The 22,135-nt window shown below is 43.0% G+C and overlaps 1 protein-coding gene across 1 annotated transcript in view; it reads right to left on the bottom strand.

Moving 5' to 3' along the window:
• RPTOR (regulatory associated protein of MTOR complex 1) overlaps positions 1 to 22,135 on the bottom strand; it is a 5,042,670-nt gene that overhangs the window by 2,029,282 nt on the left and 2,991,253 nt on the right. Inside the window, exon 16 of the mRNA XM_044068087.1 lies at positions 14,610 to 14,801. Within this exon, the coding sequence (XP_043924022.1) occupies positions 14,610 to 14,801 (192 nt within the window). The remainder of the gene's footprint in view (positions 1 to 14,609; positions 14,802 to 22,135) is intronic.

Genomic DNA, 22,135 nt, shown 5'->3' with positions numbered 1-22,135 from the left:
CTCTTCTTGCTGAAGTGATGGCTAGAAGGAAGGCTGTTTTCCAAGAAAGGAATTTCAACTCTGCAGTTGCAGCTGGCTCAAAGGGAGGAAGAGTGAGCTTTTCCAATACAAAGTTAAGATCCCAGGCTGGAGTAGGGGCTCTCCTGGGGTTCTTAAGTTTTTGGCCCCTCTAAGGAATTGCTTTAGCAGGGGGTGAGTGAAGAGGGGTGGCTCAGTATTATAATGTGCTGAAATGGCAGAGACATGAATTTTAATTGATGAGAAGGATAGGCCCTTGTGGAGCATTTCTGTTAAGTACTGAAGAATATGAGGTAAGCTGGGCACTGTTGTGCCCATCCTCGGAGTCTGCCTCCAGAACAGTATCTTTTCCACTTTTCAGCATAGAATTTTCTAGTACTAGGCCTCCTTGCCTCCAGAATGACATTTAGCACCTGCTTACTGAGGGATGCTATTGGAGAGCTCAAGGAATTAGCCAGGCTGCAAGGTTCAGGGTTTGAAGCTGAGGGTGCAGAATCTGGCTCGCCTGCTGGGACAGCAGGGTAGGGGTCTGAGGCAGGTGCCATGGTTCCAGCAGTGTCATACTGCGCAAGAGGTGGTACTAGTGCTGGCAAGGCCAGTCTGGTGCAATCAGCATTGTCCTTGGCTTGTCCTGTTTGATCTTGATCAGAACCTTCGAGAGGAGAGGCAGAGAGGGAAAGGCATAAACCGAGAAGCTTTCCCAGGTAAAGGACAGGACATCCACTTTCCAAGCTTGACTGTGGGAAGTCGTTGTGCAGAATGTGTCCAATTGATAGTTCTAAAGGGAGGCAAACAGGTCTACCTCTGGAGTTCCCCATTTATTCCTCAATTGGTTGAATATTTTTGGTTCCAGTTTCACTCGTGTGGGTCCATGAGATTTCTGCTTAGGTCATCTGCCAGTGAATTTAGATTGCCTGGCAGGAACTGAGCTTGTAGGTGCACTTGGTAGCTCAAGGCTGTGTTCCACAGAGCCATGGCTAGTCTGCAGAGAGGGTACGAGTGGGTTCCCCCTGCTTGTTTATGTACCACTTAACTGTTGTGTTGTCTGTCTTTACCAATAATTGTCCCGGAAGGATGCGGCCATTGAAGGCTGTCAGGGAATTCTGTACAGCTAACATTTATTTTTAGTTGATATGCAGGTGGATCTGTCTCAGGTTCCATTTGCCCTAAATGCACTGCCCTGACAAGTGAGCCCCACATGCATAGTCTGATGAGTCTGTTGTTTGGGTTTGGGCGGCAGGGGGTAGAGTGAAAGGGAGCCCTGTGTTGTGGTAGCAGACCTCTGCCCACCAAAGAAAGTCTGTCTTTACACAAGAAATGATAGGAATCATTGATTCCAGGTCCTGAGAATGTTGACTTCATAGGCTTTTTAGATACCATTGTAGTTTCCTCATATGCAGTCTTGCATATGGAACTAGTAGAATGCAAGAGGCCATGAACTCCAGGGCTTGCAGAATTTTCCTTGCAGATAGCTGGGGCTTTGTGGCCAAAAGTTTGAAGTAGGTTGTCAAATAAACTTATTTCTCTGGAGTGAGGAAAGCCATCTGGGAAGTTGTGTTCAAGCTTGCTCCCAGGAATACAATCTGTTGGCAGGGTACTAGGTGAGACTTATTTTCGTTTATGGTGTACCCCAGTGAGGTTAGAAGTTTCTTTACGAATGCCAGATGTTTTAATAGCAAGTCCTGGCTTTCTGCCTGAATCAAACAACCATCCAAATATGGGTATATTTGAAAATTTCTCTGACTGCAAAATGCAATGGCTGGAGCTAGACACTTTGTGAATACCCTGGGCGCAGTAGATAAGCCAAAGGAAGTGCAGAGAACTGATAGTGCATGGAGCCTGCCCTGAAGCATAGGTATTTCCTGCAAGATTCCCTTACTGGAATGTGTAGGTAAGCTTCCTTTAAGTCTAAGGTTGCCAACCAGGCATCTTTGCCTAGCATAGGAAGCAGCTGTTGAAGTGTTAGCATTTTGAAATTACCAGGAAGGTGTTTAGAATAGAGAGGTCCAGGATAGGACGCCAGGAGCTGTCTTTTCTGGGTACCAGGGAAAAGTCTTGAATAAAACCCTTGTCCCCTTTTTTCTGCTGGCACAGGCTGAATAGCCCTGATACTTAGAAGAGAGAGAACCTGCTGTTGGGCCTCCGCCCACTGATTTGGGGGTATGCCTGGCAACCTATTTGGGGTTGGTAGGGTGTGGAAGTGGAATCTGTATCCTTGGGAAACTATATTTAAAACCCATTTGTCCTGGGTAATGAGTTCCCAGGTTTTTGGATGCAGGACGAGTTTTCCTCCTAAGGGAGCAGGCAGTTCAGCAGGGTTTGGAAGGGCTAAGGGTAAGTCATTGTGTCATTTTTCCGTAGGGGGTGGCTTACTACTCCCTGCTATGGAAGTGGGAGCCTCCCCCCACTGCTTAGGCCTGTGCGCAGCCTGAGACTGTAATCTGGGTGGTCTGCTGTTCCTGGGTTTGGACTGAGAAGGCCTGGAAGAGACTGGAAAGGACCAATTCCTTGAAGGTCAATGCCTACTAAATCTGGGAAGCTGTACTTGTAGGACATCTTTAACAGTCTGCATAGATTTAGCTTTTTCCCCCATTCTTTAGGAGGACTTCTGCTTTGTTGCCAAACAGGCGGTCTTGGTTTAAGGGAGCATCCAGTAATTTAGCTTTAACATGATCTGGCAAGTTTTGCTCCTTAAGCCAATCATGCCTTCTAAGTACAGACCCAGTGACAGCAGCACTGCAAGATACTTCTAAAGAGTCAAAAACCACATTGTAAAGCATGTTTACCAACTTGTTCTGCAGAATGCATTAAATCCTGTAATTCTTTGTGTTCAGCACAGTCAGGAATCAACGTCATTTTCTGTTTAAGTAGTCCCATAATACGCTGCTGGTACTTTTAACATATGAAACTGGCAATTTAAAGCCCTAATGGCCAAAGTAGCAGAAGTGTATACCTTCTTACCCCATCTGTCCAAGGCTCTAGAATCTCTATCAGAAGGGGTAGGATTTTTGGCAGCAGTAGCCTTAATGCCTTTTGGTCCTTCTGAAATAGTCTCTGGATCTGCAGTAAGATTCTTTAACAGGAACTTGTGAGAGTCAGGTACTCTGTAATATCTGTCAGGTTTTCTGAGAGCTGGAGTTAAAGTTTCTGGGGAAAGGCTAGATTCCAAAAAAGCATCATCTACAATGTCCAGAACAGGAGGGATAGCTAAACGCTTGTGTTGAGGAAGGAGTAGGAATTCCCCAAGGCTCTTTTTGGAGTCAGAGTAATCTTGGCTTTCCCAGCGGAAATGCTCCCTAAGAGTGTGCAAGGTTTCACCAAAAGAAAAATTATCTGGAGGGGAAGCAGAGGGAATTGAATCATCTGCATCAGAATCCTCATAGGTAGATAAGGGCAAATCCTGGTCATCAGAAGGAACAGAAATATCAGATTCCTGATCAGAAGAATCAGAAGGAAATTCAGTTCTAGGTCACAGAGGGAGGAGGCTGGCTTCCCCTAATTAATGTAATAAGGTCTTCGGCCATTCTAAGCATTTGTTTTTTAGGCATATGGGCCTGAGCATGCAGTTTGGACATCGGTTTTCTAGGCGTGGATCGAGTTTTAGGCCTGGATGAAGAAGATGGCTTTGGTTTAAAATGCAAGTCTGTAGGCCTGAATACACCCTCAGAAGCCGGTGCCTGCACAGCGGCTCCGGACCCATCCAAGGTAGAGACATCCGCAGGATCCATAGTTGAAGAAGCATCTCGCGGCATACCAGACCGAATGGGTCTCAGTAGAGGCCTGCGAATCTGAGGTAGCGGGTACTAGGGGCTGCGAAAGCGCCTCACTGAGTACCGGCGGACTGACGACTAGCTAAACAGAAGCATCGTTGGCAGTTTTGGACCTATGTGGTCTGTCTCTGTCTTTATCTTTACATTTTTTCGGAAGATCGGTAGTCAGATGGCTTAATTAAGCCATTTCATAGTACTGATACAGAGTACCAAAATAATTTGCTGCAAAGATAGCCCGACGACGAATAGTTTGGGGGTTGAACAAGGCACAAAACCGACACCGAGGGATGTTGTGGTGTGGACCTAAGCAAGGGATGCAGTACGAATGAAAATCTTTATGAGGTATTTGCTTTCCACAGTTAAGAAAATTGTGAAATTTTACTGACATCGGTTGGAGCAAGAAAAAAGAATCCCAACGGGGTACTTATCTTTTTTGAAGACTTCAGTTCTGAAACTCGAAATCGAAAATTTTATGAGTCGGCCGACTGGCACTTGCGAACTGCTTCTGCTTCAGGCACCGCACGGCAAGAACAACTGATGTAATGGCGTCAGCTGCATGTTTTATATCCCTGACAACCCATCATGGAAGAAAGACAGCATCCGACGCAGGAATCCAAAACTCTGGTATTCAGGCCGGCTGAGGGCTACCTGCAGGCAGGTAACCCAAATGTGATGACTGCAACAGTGAAACACGAAGAACATCTTACCATTATATTTAAATCTGATAGGTGCTGTCAATTCTATACATTTATCTATTTTATCCAAGTGGGCACAGAACTCTGATATAGTTACTTGATATACCAATATTTGTGATTATCATGGAATAAGTGAATCTTGAAACTTCATAGAATTTGAAGATATTTTTATGATTGAAGTCCTTTAATTTTGAAATATTTATCTTCAGTCTGTGAGACTGTAATGATGATGGTCACTAGTTTATGATTTGACTTAACTGGGGCAGTAGAGAACAGGAAAATAGTACATAAAAAAGCTATATTTGTAAGGACCAAATCAAGAATATTATGTCTTCTAGAGAGTTTGCTCATAATCTGGTCCAGGGAGCTTTGGTTTATGAAATTTTGTGGCATATCCTACATTTGAGGTAGAGGTGCTTAAAGTGTATTGATGGGTAGTTAAAGTCTCCCAGAATAATTTTTATTTATAGGGAATTCATCAATTGCACTTACGAAGCTTACATGATTATTAGATAAAATCACTATCTAGAAGGTCTAGGAGACTGTTTGTCTGGTAACCACCCTATGGGAGAAACAAAGACGCCTTGCTGAAGTTTCAAGTAGTTTAATTCAGTTAAGTAGGTAAATGGAGGAGTGTCTAATATTAGAAGAACACTCAATGTTTGACTCCTGGTTGGGGTGCCTTCTGTGTGGAGTCTGCATGTTTTCACGGTGCTCATGTGGGTTTTCTCCAGCTCCACTAGTTTCCTTCCACATTCAAAAGACATGCAGTAGGTGGATTAGAAGTTCTAAACTGACTGTAGGTTTATGTGCGTATCTGCAGTATAAAAGTGCCACAACAGGGTTAGCCACTTGGCAGTGCAAACGTTTTCTCTAGAGTCTCACTGCTGAAGTAACACCCCAACCCCATGTGTAAAAATAGGGTGGGAAAGGAATTGTGGGTGAATACATTTTATTGACATGGAGTTATACACTACAACTCTAGCACCAGTCACTAGTCTGTGTCAGGCCTTCTTGGAGGAGGTTTGTTTTTTGACTGCATCTAGTTTACAATCATCTGTGAGCTTGGTATTTGATGCTGGCACTGACTTCAGAGAAGTAGATGCTGAAAAGGGGTAGCCCTAGCACTGAGCCGTGGGGAACTACGCTAATGACTGGCTTTTTGTGGAAGTAGACTCAATTATCCTGACTTCTTGTGTCCTATCTGTTATCCAGCCAGCTATCAAATAGGTGATAGAAGGGTTTATGCCTAGCTTCACAAGCTTGTCTACAATACCCGAGTGAGGTACTGCTCCAAATACTTTCACCAGGTTGAAGTAGGCAGTATGCACCATTCTGCTCTCATCTATTGCCTTGGTGACCATTAAGTCCACCAGGTTAAGTAGGCATGATCTGACCATGACAAAACCAAACTGCTTTGGATCCAGTGTCTGAAAGTTTCCTATGCCATTTATTTATCGTGTCCATTCTTCCAATGATCTTACATAAGAGAACAGTCAGGCTTAAGGGTCGGTTGTTTCTTGGGTCTGTGGATGGGTGGCCCTTGTGCAGAGGGATAACATTTGCGGTCCTCCCCTTGCTTGACATGAAGCCTATTTACCTGTTTGCATTAGAGACCTAGGTGCCAAACCAGGGATGAATTTCCTGTTTCCCATCCAATTATCCAAGTGGCATTTGAATTGGGTTAGGAAGAAACTCTGCTTCACATGGATGGGGAGCCTGTTCCATAAAAGAGGTAGACTCTGGGATACATACCTATCTCTCCAGCAGGTCCTATTTATGTTACAGGCAAGGTTCAAGTCTTTAAAACAGTTAATTCTGGTACTGTTTGTTTTGTGGATATGCAGTAAGTCCATCAGAGTACGGTCTGACAATGCCCTGTATGCCAGGCATATCTCTCCCCTCAAAAGCCTGTAGGAGACAGAACACAGGGCTAGGGCCTTAAGGCAGTCAGTATAGGACATATAACTTACGCCCTGCATTCTTTTACTGAGGAACCTATGTGGAAGTTATGGTTGCTGGATATGCCTGGTTAGGTACATACCAAAGGGGCATTGTACTCAATGAAAGGTCTGATGAATGCCGAATACAGTGGAACAATGACTTCCTTGGACATAGATGCCATACCTTTGTTTATAAGTTGCGCAACATAGAATGATTTCTTCACCACTGTAGACACATGATGATCAAAGGCTAGATTACTATCTATGTGTGTCCATAAGTCCCTGACTACTGGGTCAACTCTAAGGGGTGTGTTGTCAATAGTCCCACTAATTACCACATCGATGGGAGCCCACTGAACACTGAAGGCATTATAAGAGATCTGGGGACACAGGTTGAGAGCAACCACTCCTTCGATCACCACATTGCCACTGTGGCCAGAAAGTCCTTCTATGTGGCACATCTCATTACCAAGGGTTTTCCATCCAGGAAGAAAGAGGTCATCATCTCTCTCTAATCTTCCCTCATTAGGCCAGTCATCGAGTATAATGCCCCATTTGGCATGTACCTCACTAGACACATGCAACAGCTGGAACGGCCACAAAAGTACCTCATGAAGAGAATCCTAGGCGTTAAACACATGTCCTACATGGACAGACACAAAAAACTCCAGCTATTCTCTGTCTCACATCATCTACTAAGAGGCGATCTCTGCTTGACTTAAAAAGCCATGTCTGACCCAGCTCTGCTAGAAATGCTACATCTAAAGAAATCCCAATCCCTCCGCCCCACACGCTCCAGACACCTCAATCTCATTACCACAATCAACAGAACATGCTGGAGGGACAGGTTCATAACCCAGAGACTGCCCATCCTCTGAAATAGACGTTGCATACATGTCAGGCAGAGCACCTCATTGGCCCTCTTCAACAGAAATCTTGAAGAATGGATGGGAAACAAAGTTCACCCCGGGGATCACTCCAGTGGCTCTACTTGATAGAGGCACTGGGAACTAACATCGGGTAGCACGATGCCAGGGCACTTCTATGGGCTAGGCTTGTAAAGGCTCCAGGGCCATTAGCCTAGTACACACCTATGAACCTATGACAGTTACCAGGGTTGGATGACTTCCCAAAGGATAATATTATGCATTTCTTGGCATTTAGTTTTAGTTCATGGCTCTGACACCAGTTGTTTGTCTATGTCAGCCCTTCCTGGAGAACATTTGTGTCAGTATGAGATTCAATGACAGCTCCTAATTTGCAATCATCTGCAAATTTAGTCAGCCAGAGAACACTGACATTGGCCTTGACTTCTGAGAAGTAAATGCTAAAAAGGGACTCCACTTGTGACTGAGAGGCAGTTGGCTATTCACCGGGTGACATACAGGTTTGTACCTAACCTCTTGAGTTTGTCAAAAATGCCCAAGTGGGGCATTGTGACAAATGCCTTGGCCAGGTCAAGGTAGGCAGTGTGAACGATTCTGCCCTCATCCATTAATTTGGTGACCTTCTCAAAGAAGTCTACCACAATTTGGTGACCTTCTCAAAGAAGTCCACCAGGCTGAGTAGGCATGACCTCCCATCGACTAAACTAAACTTAGTTGGGTCCAGTGTCTGAAGGTCTACTATATCTCTATTGATCATTTCCACAATTATTATTTCTACAGCTTTACATACAAGGCTAGTGAGACTTATGGGTCTGTAGTTAACAGGGTCGGAAGATGACCCTCCTTTGTGCAGAGGGATGACTGTTGCCTTTCTTAATTCATGAGGCACAAAGCCTGTTTGGAAGCTACAGTTAAATAGTAATCCCAGAGACCCTGATAGGTCATGTTTCACGCTATTTAGAAGGCATCCTGGGATACCTTCTAAAAACAGTAGCAGTAGCCATAGAAGAAGTATCAACTAAGTCATACACACATTGTAAGCAATGAATGTGACTTATAAAATAGAAAAAAAGTACATTTTGTAAACCAGATTTTTTCCTCACAAGAAGAAACTGCACAGAAAACATTATTCATGCTTTCACAATAAGTCACAATAAGCTAACAAACGAGCCTGACAATTCAAAATTCTGAAAATCAAAGTTGCAGAAGCATACATTTTCCCATACTTATCAACAACCTTTCCATCCTTGTCAGAAGAGTAGGATTAGGATTAACCAAATGTTTAACAACAGTAGGATTACCTGAAACCACAGCTGTTCGGTCAGGTTTGGGATGAGTGTATAAAAACTTAAAATACTGAGGAACTACATACATTCTACACACTATAATCTGTACTGCTTTTTGAAAAAAAAAAGTTGGATTATCATCAACAAATAAAGACATTTATTAAATTAAAATACTGTTCTTCATCAGAAAATGAGTGCTAATTCACGTGCTGTTATTTTGTAAACTGACTAAGCCAGTAGTATTGCTATTTGATAGTGTCTGACTTGAGACATTTCTCTATGACTTTGATACTGACAGGATGAGAGATGCTTACAAGTATAATACAACTAAAAAGAGTTTCAAAGCTGATCTGTTTCCATTGCTACTGTAGTACATAATTACATTAGGTATGACAGTTTTACAGGACTGTAGTATTTAGATTGTGTGATTTCCCTGCACTTGAGCTCTAAAACCAGCATTTTTACATTAAGAGGGTTTTCTGACTGCACTCTTGTGGCAGAAGTGTGCTGCAGCAAACTTATCCGAGTTGGGGTTGCTGGCTGAAATCTTACTTTGTGCTTTCCTGATTGGTCTGTAGGGCTTGCTGTTGTAAAACGTGCTTTTGTGATTAAGTATAAGCCCAGTGTTTGCACTAGGCTGCTCTTCATGCAGCAGTGGTTAGCAGTGCTCTGTATCAATGCAAACACTTTCAAGTTAAAATTTCCCTTAGAATAACTATCCCTGCAACCTTCCCCAGTCCACCTGCTGCTCTAGTAGCATCTGAGTTGCGGGCAGAGCAGCATCACCTTGTTGGACAGCTGCAGCTCACTGAGTATAGCACTCATTCTTCATCCATGTGCTCTCATTCCAGTCCGGTTAGATCTCCCCATTCTTCTCCCTGGTTAAACCAGAAACCATGGATAGGCACTTTCCTGCTACTGCTGTGGCCTGCATGCTGGAAATGCGCATCCTGAGGCAGTATAGCAATGGTTTCATGTATACTGACAACCACTTAATCCTAAAACAAACACAGTATGTGAGAGATGGAGTTAGATTATGAAAATTGGAACATGACACTCATATACTGACAAATCAAATGACAAACAGCTTGTCAGCACATGCATGTCATTTCCCTCACTATATAAGGTCTTGACTCAAACTCACATCTGTGGAGGTACTCACAAATAACTTACCAAAACCGCAGAGGGCTCCCATATACTTCCCTCAGAAACCACATGCAAACAAAACCAAATCAACACCAACCACTACACATAAAAATACACATCACACTGCTTCTGCAAGCAAGCCCCTAAAGTGAAACACCACACATTCAAACATCTTGGTCATAGGAGACTCCATTGTGAGACACAAAGATGATCCTCTCTCACCAGGCTAGATAAAGACAGAGTTATAGTCAGTTGCCTGTCAGGGGCCAGGATTCGCCAGATCACGCAAGCACTCAGGTCACTCAATCAAAAGTATGACTCAGTTACAGTCCCATGTGGGTGTGAATGACAGGAGATGTACCTCCCTGGACTATATGAAGAACGACACAACAGACCTCCAAAAATATGTCACAGGCTAGTATGAGCCTCGCACTAAGCAGCGTTCCACCCTCACCAAGAATTATACCATGATACAAATAGAAAATGATTTACTTCAATAACTTGTTTAGCTACTGGTGTCATTCCCAGGGGATCCTGTATTTGTCAAGCATGGGATAACATGATTGACAGACCACGCTGCCTTGCCAGAGTTGGTCTCCACTTGTCACTGCTAGGCATTTGAATACTGGCCAAGCAATCAGCCACCCCCATAGTGCTTTTTTTAGGCGATGCCAAACCAAAGGACCAACCAATTAAACACATTCTTCTAATGCCAAGCTGAAGGTACTACTGCTCAGTGCTAGGAGTCTTAACAAGAAACTGTGCTCAATGGAAGCTCTCTTCACCCTGCAGAATGCTGACATCTGTGCAGTTACAGAGACATGCTACAAGTCTGCGGCAAGCACCCCAGCAGTGCAAGGCTACAATGCCTATCACACCTTTAGGCCACCCACTGAAAAGGCAAAAACAAAAGCAGGAGGTGTTTCCATTTACATAAAAAAACAATCACACTTCTAGATTGGTCAAGCAGAATGATTCACTTGAGCTATTCCATGTCCAGCTGACCATATGCAAAATCCCCCACCATATCATCATTAGCTACAGGTCCTCAACCATGAAACATGAAAACCACTCCACATACCTGAAGTTATTAGTCGCTTATCATTCATCCCAACACACTACTCAAGGGCAATTTTAACTACCCCTCCATTAACTGGGAAACAAACATGACCATTAACATGCATGCTCAGAGACTTCTGTACTTTGTCATTGCAAATGGTGTGGAACAGCTGGTCTGCACTCCCACTAGGAGCTCAAATATCCTTGACAAAGTACTTACAAACAAAAGATGGGCATTGCACCTCCCCCCCCCCCCTGCGTAATGTCCTCATTGGTAAGATTGGATCGTAAATCAGCTTCCTTTGAAATAAATGTAATGGTAGAATCCCAATCAAACCTTAAATCCCTAGAGAATTTTTCAAAGCCAGATTACCTTCTATTAAGTGACAGCATATGTAATTTTAAACCTCTCCCAACCCCCCAAAAAACATGGATGCCTATGCAGAAGTATACAAGAATGCCCTGCAGAACCACTTAAACAACTGCATAGAAATGTCAGTAACTGAATGAACTAAACCCAGGTCTAGCTAGAAAAATAAGTCACTCTGGTGGATCCCTTGCATAAACAGACTATATAAAAGAAGGAAGAAATTCTCGTCTTGTCTAGAAGTAAGCAGAAAGATGCGCAACAACAAAAAAAAGTTCCTCATTAGTCTCAGGCAAACGAAGGAACTAGTCTTCAAATGCTAAATATGAGACTAAAGTAGCCTTCCAAGTAAAGGATAACCACTAAAGCATTTTTTAGTTATGTCTGAAATCTTAAGGGAAACACTCAACAATGTGCTGAGTTGGCTGTAGATGACACTACCTATACTCAGCCAGAAGAAATAGCAATCCTGCTGGTCGATAAATTCAGCTCAGATTTCACCCCCTCATCACCTCCTGCACTCTCCATGAAATACCCCCTACCATTACTTTGTCGTTTATCACAAAAGAACAAGTCATCACTACGCTCTTTAAAGCTAGAAACACGGCATCAATGAATCCTGATGGAATCCAAGGGTACCTATTAAAAAGCTTGAAACATGCACTAGCAGACGCACTTGGATCTCTATTCAACCGCAGTCTCCAGACAAGCTTTGTCCCAGTAGTGTGGAGGACAGTAACAGTCACCCCTGTGCACAATGGAGGACCATCAATGGACCGAAGAAACTACTCTCCCATAAGTCTGACTAGCCTCATATGCAAGGCTATAGAAAGGATAATCATGGACCTGATTAATGATGAGATAGGAAATCGGATGACTCTAGACCCACCCAGTTCAGCATCATCAAGGACACATCCTGCCTTCTCAATCTGGTGGGCTTCTTTGAGAAGGTCACCAAGGCCAAGGATGAGGGTATGACACAGTATACTGCCTATCTTGACCTGGTCATGGCATTTGACACAATACCCCACTTGGTTATTATAAATAAACTCACAAAATTAGGCAGTAACCTTTTACATCACCAGATGGATATCCAAATGCCTCACGAATAGGACACATGTTGTTGGAGTGGGGGAATCCACAACCAGTAAGAAGCCAGACACCAGTGGAGTACCGCAGGGCTCAGTGCTGGGCCTCCTCTGGTTTCTGATATACTTCTCAGATGTCAAGGCAAATGAAGATGTTCTTTGGCTGACCAGGTTTGTTGATGACTGCAAGTTGGCGGCAATCGCTGACTTCCCAAACGATGCTGATATCCTACAGAATGGTCTGATGCAGACTAATGAAAGGTGTCAGAGCCATGGCCTCAAACTAAATGTGAAGAAGTTTATAGTATACCCTTTGGGAAATCAAACACCCCTGCAAATTACAACATTAAAAGCATCCTCCTAAGAGTGGACCCAGTGGTGACAGATCTGGGTACTCAGAGAGATAGCAATCTAAACTTTGAATACTATATGTCCAAGGTGGTAAGGAAATCCTTCTACGTGGCTCAGCATATAAGTAAAGGCATGGCATCCAGATCAAAGGATGTCACTGTACTTGGTCCTCATCAGACCAATAATGGAGTACAATGCACCCTTTGGCATGTACCTCGCCAGGCATCTGCATCAGCTGGAACATCCTCAGAGGTTTCTCACCAAAAAATACAGGGTATAACCAACATGTCATATGCAGACCAATTAAAAGCCCTATCACTGTATTCAGTTTCCTACTAATTACTGAGGGGTGATCTGTGCCTGACCTACAATGCAGTCTCTGACTCAGCACTGATGGAAATGTTGTATATTCGCAAATCTACTTGCACAAGGGTTACTCACTCCAAAGATCTAAAACTGATCTCAGACATGAACAGATACTGCTGGAAAGACAGATGTGTCCTGAAAACTGTCACTCCTCTAGAATTGGATTCCTATTCACATGAAGCAGAGCCCTTCCATGACCATCTTCAAGTATAATTGGACCAAATGGATGGGAAATGACAAATTCACTCCTGGGTGGCACCCACGTCCTTTATGGATACAGGAAAACTATAAATATTGTCAAAACCCCCACTTGCTGACCCTTATTATCTTTCCCCTAGGGATAGAAAATTGTGTAAATATGAGTAAAAATGGCTAGGCTTGTAAGGGTTTTTGAGTTGGTAGCCTAGTAATCTCCTATGAACCTATCAGGAACATAAAACAGTAGTACCGGAATGCAGTGGGTCACATCAGAGACTTGAGGGAGTCATTATTAAGAAACACAGAGACCCATTTCATTGTTATGTAAAGCTCTCTATGAAATAACACAGTTCAGGTCATGTTATCACAGGATTACCATGCGAGCAGCTAGAATGTATTTCACATTGTACATTTTACTGTGCACGTTTTAAGAAAAAATTAGGGTGCTTAAACTCTGAATTGACATTTTTTTTCCATTTTTACAATTAATCACACAATCTGTACTATCATAATGCATTATGGGACAGATTTAGCTTTCCAAAGAAAAAAATATTTCATGAGGATGTCTGCCCTCCTGAGGGCATTCAGGGATAACAATAAATAGATAAATAAATAAAATTAGGAATGAATACTTATTTTGCTGTAGGCACCTTTGGAAAGTGCGGTAATTCATGAAAAGATAAAACATATATGTTTTTTCTTTTTTTTTTTTAATCTTCTGCATGTAGTGGTCCTTTAATGTATACATCCAGCACATTATTCTCCTGCATGTACAAGGAACACATAATAACAGAGTATAAATAAATAAATGTTACTTTATTGACCAATGGAAGAGTAGTAGTGTCATCAGCAAACATTGCTCCTTTAGTAACTTGGGCCACAACATACACCTTGCAGTAATTTAAATTACTTTCCTTTATAAAGACTAAATGGTTCATGTGCAAATCAACTTTCTGTATACAGAAAAGGTTTTCATAAAGTTTGAACAGACAGTGTATAATACACTTCCTCCAATAACTTGAGATTCCTGTTCGAGCTGAACAAATGGAATACAAAGACAATGCACCTGGCAAAGGCACTTCCCTATTCTTACACACAATTTCAATATATGCAACAAACAATTTCTTTGTAAAATCTGAGGATCATCTTTCCTTATGCATTTAAATATATACAACATTATAACTAAACGAATGCAGTAAATAATACCCTCTTATGTTCTCGCTGTACAAGCTGAGGCCTGTTATCAGTAATCAAGTATATAAATACACAGTGAACGCACACACAGCCTAACATGTTACTGTCCTTGTATCAAACTAAAGCAACATACACGTGCCGTTATATGCAATCACATGTCCAGTTCAATTTCTAAAAAATAAATGAACTGAATCTACATTACACTCGTGTTATAATGAGACATTTTCATATGGTACTTTACCTCTGGGACAGCATCTGTAAGCAGGCTATACAGTTTCTCGTGGGCACTGTCCCTTACACCACACCATCGGGCTGCATCGAAGTTCTGCCAGATGCGACCTAAGCATATTGCCACCCACTGGCGCAGCAATGGGTGGGGGTCATTAAGTTGTTCCAGGCAGATGGCAATTAAATTTCCCTGCAGGCAAGCTTCCTACAGTGATAGAGAAAAGAAACAGGTTTAGTGACATTATCAGTTAAAATTCACATTTAAACCCACCTTCCTAGACTACCCCTCCCCCAACTCCCTCCATAGTCAACAATCAATATTAGGAAAGGTGTTCAAAGTTATCAGTAGCTTCTTTAGACACTGGAACAATATTGCAGGTGGGAGCTTTTTTAATTAGTCACTACACTCTTTAGAAATACAAATAAAGTCTAAAAATTACAAAGAAGGTACAGTATTGTATGTATTAAATTAGTAATTTAAAATTATTTTATTAAACAGACTATTTTATCTGTTAGTGCCAGAAGTGATATCTGGTATAATGCATTTGGCCAAAGACTGTACACCATTCACCAATCAAATTTCATTCATTATGACAAAAAAAAAATCACAAACTGCTGTCCCTTGACTGGCTAACAACCAAGCTGAAATCAACAAGGCTGCAATGCTATAAGATATGAAACATGTAAATAAAGGGCATGAAGCTTCTTATAATGGGACCAGTACACACAAATATTAAGGTTTCTAAGTTTACAGAAGTAAGAATTTAAAAATAGTAATTTCTTAAATTCTTGAAGATCTACCTGAAAGTATCCAGTTACAATGCAAATCAGCATTTCTGTATATTTTTCTTTCTTTTAGCTATTTCTCCCGTGTCCACCAGCCATCAAGCTTCCCTAATGGTACATGGGGCTACTCAATCGCTAGTGGTGGCAGCCATCCTCAGACCTGCCAGGGAGACAGCCGGTGTGGAGGGACGTCATTCAGGCAGACATGACACTTGTGCTCTTGCTGGTATCCAGGCCATGAGTGCATTCTTTTTTTTTTTTTTTTTTAAACAGTAGGTCTCGAATCACCCCCCCCCCCCCCCCCCGGTGTAGACATGCACATGTGCATCACCTTAGGGACACTCTCCCCATGTCCACATGTATACTCCTTCACATGCAGGACAGCAGCTACCATCAGCAGCTTGTGCAGCCACAGTGCACTCTATCCTGGCTCCTGCTTCTAGTGCCCTAATACCTCCATTTCAGTATACAAAGTCACCATCCCCCAAGATAGGCAACAACCATTCCTTCTGCCAGCATCATCAGTCACCTAAGCCACTAATGGAACCCTAAGCAGAACTCAGTGCCTTATCACTCTTCATCACCAAACTGGCGATAATTTCAGTAGATCTTATGTAAAAAAAAATCACCATTTCAATTGCAATATGGGGGGGGGTGAGGGGAGAGACAGTTAACACCATAATCATGGACCACCTGAAAAAGCAGTTTAAGTACAACAGCTTTTATTATCTAAGGAAAGTGGTATCGCAGATTCAAAATATATATTTATTTGCAGCATCAAGAAACATACAGCAAAAGAGGTACAGTCCCTCCAAAAGTAGGGCAATATAAATGAACTCCACAATAACAAAGTCAAAATGACTGGTTATTTGCAGAAAACCAGGATAATTTCAGAAACTTAAATGTGACAGTCCTCCTATATTGCCTTACTTTCTAAGGTTCATACTGATAATTCAGTTCACCCATCCTAAAGAAAGAGGTAAAACACTCATTTTTGCCAGTGTGGGAATATGCTAAGGAAGAAGGCTATGTGCTTAAATAAGTATACCCACTCAAGATAGCTCATGCTTATACAGTAGTTCTTTCCTTCCTCTATCCTCTCTCATATGTCATTCCATTTATTCAGTTATACATCTGCATTCCTTTAACATCCTGAACTGTACCTTAGCTTGAAAAAACACATTCCAATTCTCCATCACTTTGTGTAAAACAGTACTAGAAGCAGTTCACTGTCATGTAAAGCTCTGCATGAAATAAATACAAAAGTTATGCATTCACCAGAAAGTACAGTTGTGTAAGATCTTACCATAAACAGTAGATGTCCTTTTCTTTACTGCTGCAGTATTCCTTAACAAGAGGGATCCCCTGCCAAGGGCAGTCCAATATCCAGCCAGTACACCAAAGTCTTCAGGTTGCTTTAAGGTACGGTGTATGTCATGTTTGCTCCCCAAGTATAGCATAGGGCATAAAGGTGACATCCAGATGTACCATCCTCAGAACGACAGCCCCAGTAGGAACATCAGTCCAAGAAAAAAAAAAAAAAAGAGGTAAATCAGTACATCCAGAAGAGAAAGGATCTAGGAGGAGGGAGAGAGTGAATACTGCAACAGTGAAGAGAAGGACATCTACCATTATGATAAGATCTTCCACAACTGTATTCTATCCTTCCATTTCAATGTTGCAGTATTCTTTACAATAGGAGAGTGCAAAAGCTGAAGAAGAAGAGAGGGAGGAGGATGGACCAACAGAGCTCTCCAGGAACCCATGCAGAATGGCCCTAGCAAAGCCAGCTCTAGCTCTGGATATCACATCCAACTTATAGTGCTTGGTAAATGTATGCACTGAAGTCCAGGTAGGTGCCTCAAGAATACAGTTAGTATCCAAACCCTTGAAAAAATGCACTAGAAGGCACAGCTCTAGTAGAATGAGCCTTAACAGAAGAAGAAAGCCTCTTGCCACGAAAGTCGTAACAAAAATAAATGGCTTTAGAAATCTAAGAAGAAAAAGTTTGCTTCAAAACAGCCAAACCTAAAGACCTAGGATGAAAGGAAACAAAGAGCTGATCAGATTTACGAAAAGTCCTAGTGTTATCCAAATAAAATCTGAGTTGTCTATGCACATCCAAGTGTGCAGCACCTTCTCACTGGAAGATTGTGGAGAAGGGAAAAAAAGTGGGGTAATGAGCAGACTGATTAAGAGACAACTCCTTGACTACCTTGGGTGTAACAGAAGGATTAGAATGAAGGGACACCCTGTCCTTCTAAAAAACTAAAAAAGGAAGACAAGCCATAAGGGCTTAAAGCTCAGACACCCATGTGACACAAGTAAAGGCTAACAAAATTACAATCTTCCAAGAACAATGCTGTCAAGAAGCTGAAGCTGCAGGCTCAAAAGGAGACTGGGTTAATTTTTCTAAAACAAAATTAAGATCCTAGGAAAGAGGGGCAGGCTTCCTGGGAAGTCTAATATGAAAGATGCCTTTAAGAAACTGTTTAGCCTCAAATCTAGAAGCTAAAGATAAAGGCAAACAAGCCGAACTAGCTGATATGTAGGCCTTAACAGAAGAATAAGCTAACCCAGCATTGAGCAGTTCACACAGGTAAGATAGGACCAAAGGAACATCCACAGAAAGTGGATCCAGGTTACGAGAAGGACACCAAACAGAAAACCTCTTCTATTTGGATAAGTTGGACTTCCTAGCTGTGGGCTTCCTGGCCTCCTGCAGGACCCTAAGCATGTCCTCAGAAACAAAGGTGTCTATATGGAATCAAGATCCTATCACCCACAGTGTCAGTTGAAGAGTGAACAGGTGAGGCTGGATAAGAGGTCTCTTGTCTTGTGTGAGTAGGTCCACACTTTGAGGTAACTTGTGATGATTGTCCTTGGCTAAATGCAGAACAGGAGGGAACCAATGGTGTCTGGCCAAAAGTGAGTCACCAGCAAGATTTTGGGAGCATCCTGTTGTACTTTGAACAGGACTTTTGGAATGAGGGGAAAGGGAGGAAAGGCATAAAGAAACATCCCCTTCCAGGAAAAAAGAGAGGGTGTCCACCTTCCAGACCATAGGACCTGGGGCTCTGGCACAAAAAAAATGAATCTGTCTGATCATAAGGGAGGCAAATAGATCTACTTGAGGAGTACCCCCCTTGGACAATGTCCAAAACACATCCTTGTGAAGCATGCACTCCTGTGATTGTGTTATGGACCTACTCAGAGAGTCTTGTCAAAATGTTCTGCCCTGACGGAGTAGAAACTGTCTGATGGGTCACACGATACTGGACAGATAGATCCCACACTATAACAGCCAACTGGCAAAGGAGGCAAGATATCAACCCCCTTGCTTGTTGACATACCACATCACTGTGGTATTGTCTGTAAACACCTTGAGAAGCCCTGGAGAGAATAAAGGGTGAAATGCTTAAACAGCCATCAGAAGAGCTCTTTATCTCCTTGACACTGAGGTGGTCTTTCCTTTGTTGAGGTGACCACGGACTCTGCATCTTTACAGAGCTGAAGGATGCCCCCATCCCACATCTGATGTGTCTGTGAACAGCTCCTTAGAGGGAAGAGGGGGTTGAAAAGGCAGCTCTGGATTGAGAGTCAATTGCTGAATTCACTACTGACATTCCAGCTTGAGGCATGGAAGAAGAGGAACTAACAAGTCCAGGGGATGAGAATACTGAAGCCAAATTGACTTTAGAAACCACTGAAGTTTTCTCATGTGGAGTATGGCAAAAGGGAGCCTAGAAATTGTGGAGGCCATAAATTCCAGAGCTCTCAGAAACACATTCTGGTCTTAATCACAGCAAGATTAAGAAGGGATTGAAAGAAAGAAATGAGAGTCAAGGGCTTGGGAGGAGGCAGAGATGCCAGCATTGGAATAGTCTGGATCCTGCACCCTAGAAATACATGATCCTGTGATGGAGTCAGAATGGACTTTTGGAAATTTATAGTGAACCCCAGGCTTTGCAGAAGGAAAATGGCAAAGTGCAGATGCTGCAGTGGAATCTCTGGAGAGGATGCCTGAAGCAGGAGATCATCTAAGTGGGGAAATATATGTATCTCTCTCAGCCTGCAAAAAGCAATCACAGGAGCAAGACATTTGGTGAATATCCTCAGGGAAGTAGAAAGGTCAAAGGGCAAAGCAGAGAACTGAAAATGTCAGAAAGCAACAGAAAAATGCAAAAACTTCCAGAGACGCTAGAAAATCCTGAGGAATCAGCAGAGGAAACAAAGTATGAAGAGACAACATCTGAAAGGAAGGAACCTTTGGAAAGGTGTTTAAATGAGAGAGGTCTAGAATGGGTCTACAAGTGTCCTCTTTCCTGGGAACCAAAAACATTCTGGAGGTAAACCCCTTCCTCCTTTGGGAAACTGGAACTTCCTTAATAAGTTCCCAGAGTCAACAGATCATGAAGCACACCTGGAAAGAAAACCAACTGTTCCGGAGGAGGCTGAGAAATAACCCTGAAATGGGGAAGAGATTTCCAGACCATGTAATACCCGGGCAGAAAAATGGAAAAAAAAACAGGAATCCTGAATAATCTTTATCAAAACTGGAAGGGATAAAGAAACATGGAGAGAGAGGAATGTGGCTGAGAAGAACAGGATAGTCAGTCAGCACCTAGTTTGTCAGGAAAAGGAGTTTTCTGGATCACAGGAGTCTGGGTAGCTTTAGCAGGAGGAGCCCTTTTAACTCCCCCTTACCCTTGAGACCAGGACAACATTGTCTATGAACAAAGGCCGGCTTATTACGATAATTTCTTTGAAATTTAGGTACAGGAGAAACAAAAAACATTTTTAAGCTCCTGCAAAGCCTTGCCCTTATATTGAAGGGTCAAACAAATCGGCAGCAGCTGCACCAATAATTGTTTGTTACCCAGAGGAGCATCCAACTTAGCTTTAATATCATCAAGCAAAGGCTGAAGCCAAAGCCAGGAATATCTCCTCAACACAAAACCAAAAAAGTACAGTTATGTACACTTACCATAAATGTAGATGTTCAAGTGTATTCACTGTTGCAAACATCACATTTGGGTTATCCCTGCCAGGGTAGCCCTCGGCCAGCCCAAATACCAGAGGCTTAGTATTTCTCAATCAGTTGCTGTCACTTTAGGACTGATGTCAGGTCATCAGTAGTATAAAGTAAGGCAGCCAATGCCATTACATCAGTTGTTCTTGCCCTAACCTGTCAGGAGCCCCCAAGTAGGAGCCAGGTAATGGTGGAAGAACCTCACCAGTAGAAAGTAAATACCAATATGTCCCTTGTAAGGAAAGAGAAGAAAAAAGGGGGATGGAGGGAGGGAAAGCAGGACTGCAACAGTGAATACACTCGAACATCTACATTTATGGTAAGTGTACACAACTGTACTATGTTCTTCGTGTTTCACTGTTGCAGTCATCACATTTGGGTTGATTCCCAAAGTTGAGGAAATAGGTGGAGGCAGTTAAGGAAACCAGGGGCTGGCTAGTATGCCCTGCAAGACTGCAGATGCAAACCCTGCCCTGGATTTGGAGAAGAGAAGCAGGTGGTAATGTTTGATAAAAGTGTGAACAGATGTCCAGGTGGCAGCCTCCAGGACGTCCCTGGTGGGGACTCCTCTGAGGAAAGCTGCAGAGGTGGAGGCTGCTCTGGTGGAGTGAGTCCTGACCCCCTTGGGGAGAGGCTTTCAGTGTTGTTTGTAGAAGAAATGGATGCAGTGTGCTATCCATTTGGAAATGGTTTGTTTGGAGATGGCTTTGCCTTCTGCCCCTCTAGCAAAGCTATAAAGCAATTGATCAGACTTTCTGAAGGATTTAGTCCTGTCTAGATAGAATCTGAGCTGTCTGTGCACATCTAGAGAGTGCAGGATCCTTTCCCCCTTGTTCTAGGGATTAAGAAAAAAGGTGGGGTAATGAATGGATTGGTTGAGAGCCACACTGGACACCACCTTGGGCATGAAGGATGGGTTAGCCCTGAGGGATACCCTGTCAGCATGAAAGATGATGAAGGGTTCCACAGCCACGAGTGCTTGCAGCTCGGAGACTCTTCTGGCTGAAGTGACGGCCAGAAGGAAAGCTGTTTTCCAGGAGAGAAATTTTAGCTCTGCAGAAGAAGCTGGTTCGAAGGGGGGCAGGGCGAGCTTTTCCAACACAAAGTTAAGGTCCTAAGCTGGGGCTGGGGCTGGTGCTCTTCTGGGTGGCCTCAAGTTGCTAGCCCCTCTTAAGAACTGTTTGATCAAGGGGTGTGAGAAAAGGGGCTGCTCAGGGGGAAAATGAGCACAGGTAGCAGAGGCATGAATTTTAATAGAGGAAAAAGACAGGCCACTATGCAGTACGTAAGCTAAGTAATCCAGGATGAGAGGGAGGGAGGGCTGTGCCGTATTGGCTCCCTTAGCCTGAATCCAGGTGCAAAACCTTTTCCATTTGTCAGCATAAGACTTTCTAGTGCTAGGGCATCTGGCCTCATGTATAACATCTAGAACCTGTTTACTGAGGTTGGCAGAATGATCGGGGATTTGGGAATAAGCCAAGCTGCCAAATTGACTGTCTGCAATTGGGGATGGATGAATTCCCCTTCACTATGGGTCAGGAGGTTTGGAATCAGAGGAAGATGCCATAGTGGCAGTAGGGACAGACTGTGCAGCAAGGGGTATCAGTGCTGGCGAGGCCAGTCTGGAGCTATAAGAATTGTCCTTGGTTTTTCCTCCTTTACTTTGAGCAGTACCCTGGGGATGAGAGGTAGTGGAGGAAAGGCAAAGACCGATAGACTGA

Source organism: Protopterus annectens, chromosome 4.part0 (genome assembly GCF_019279795.1).
Source record: "Protopterus annectens isolate FY-2018-M chromosome 4.part0, PAN1.0, whole genome shotgun sequence".
Lineage (NCBI taxonomy): Eukaryota > Metazoa > Chordata > Ceratodontiformes > Protopteridae > Protopterus > Protopterus annectens.
This window is presented reverse-complemented; position numbering and strand designations above follow the sequence as displayed.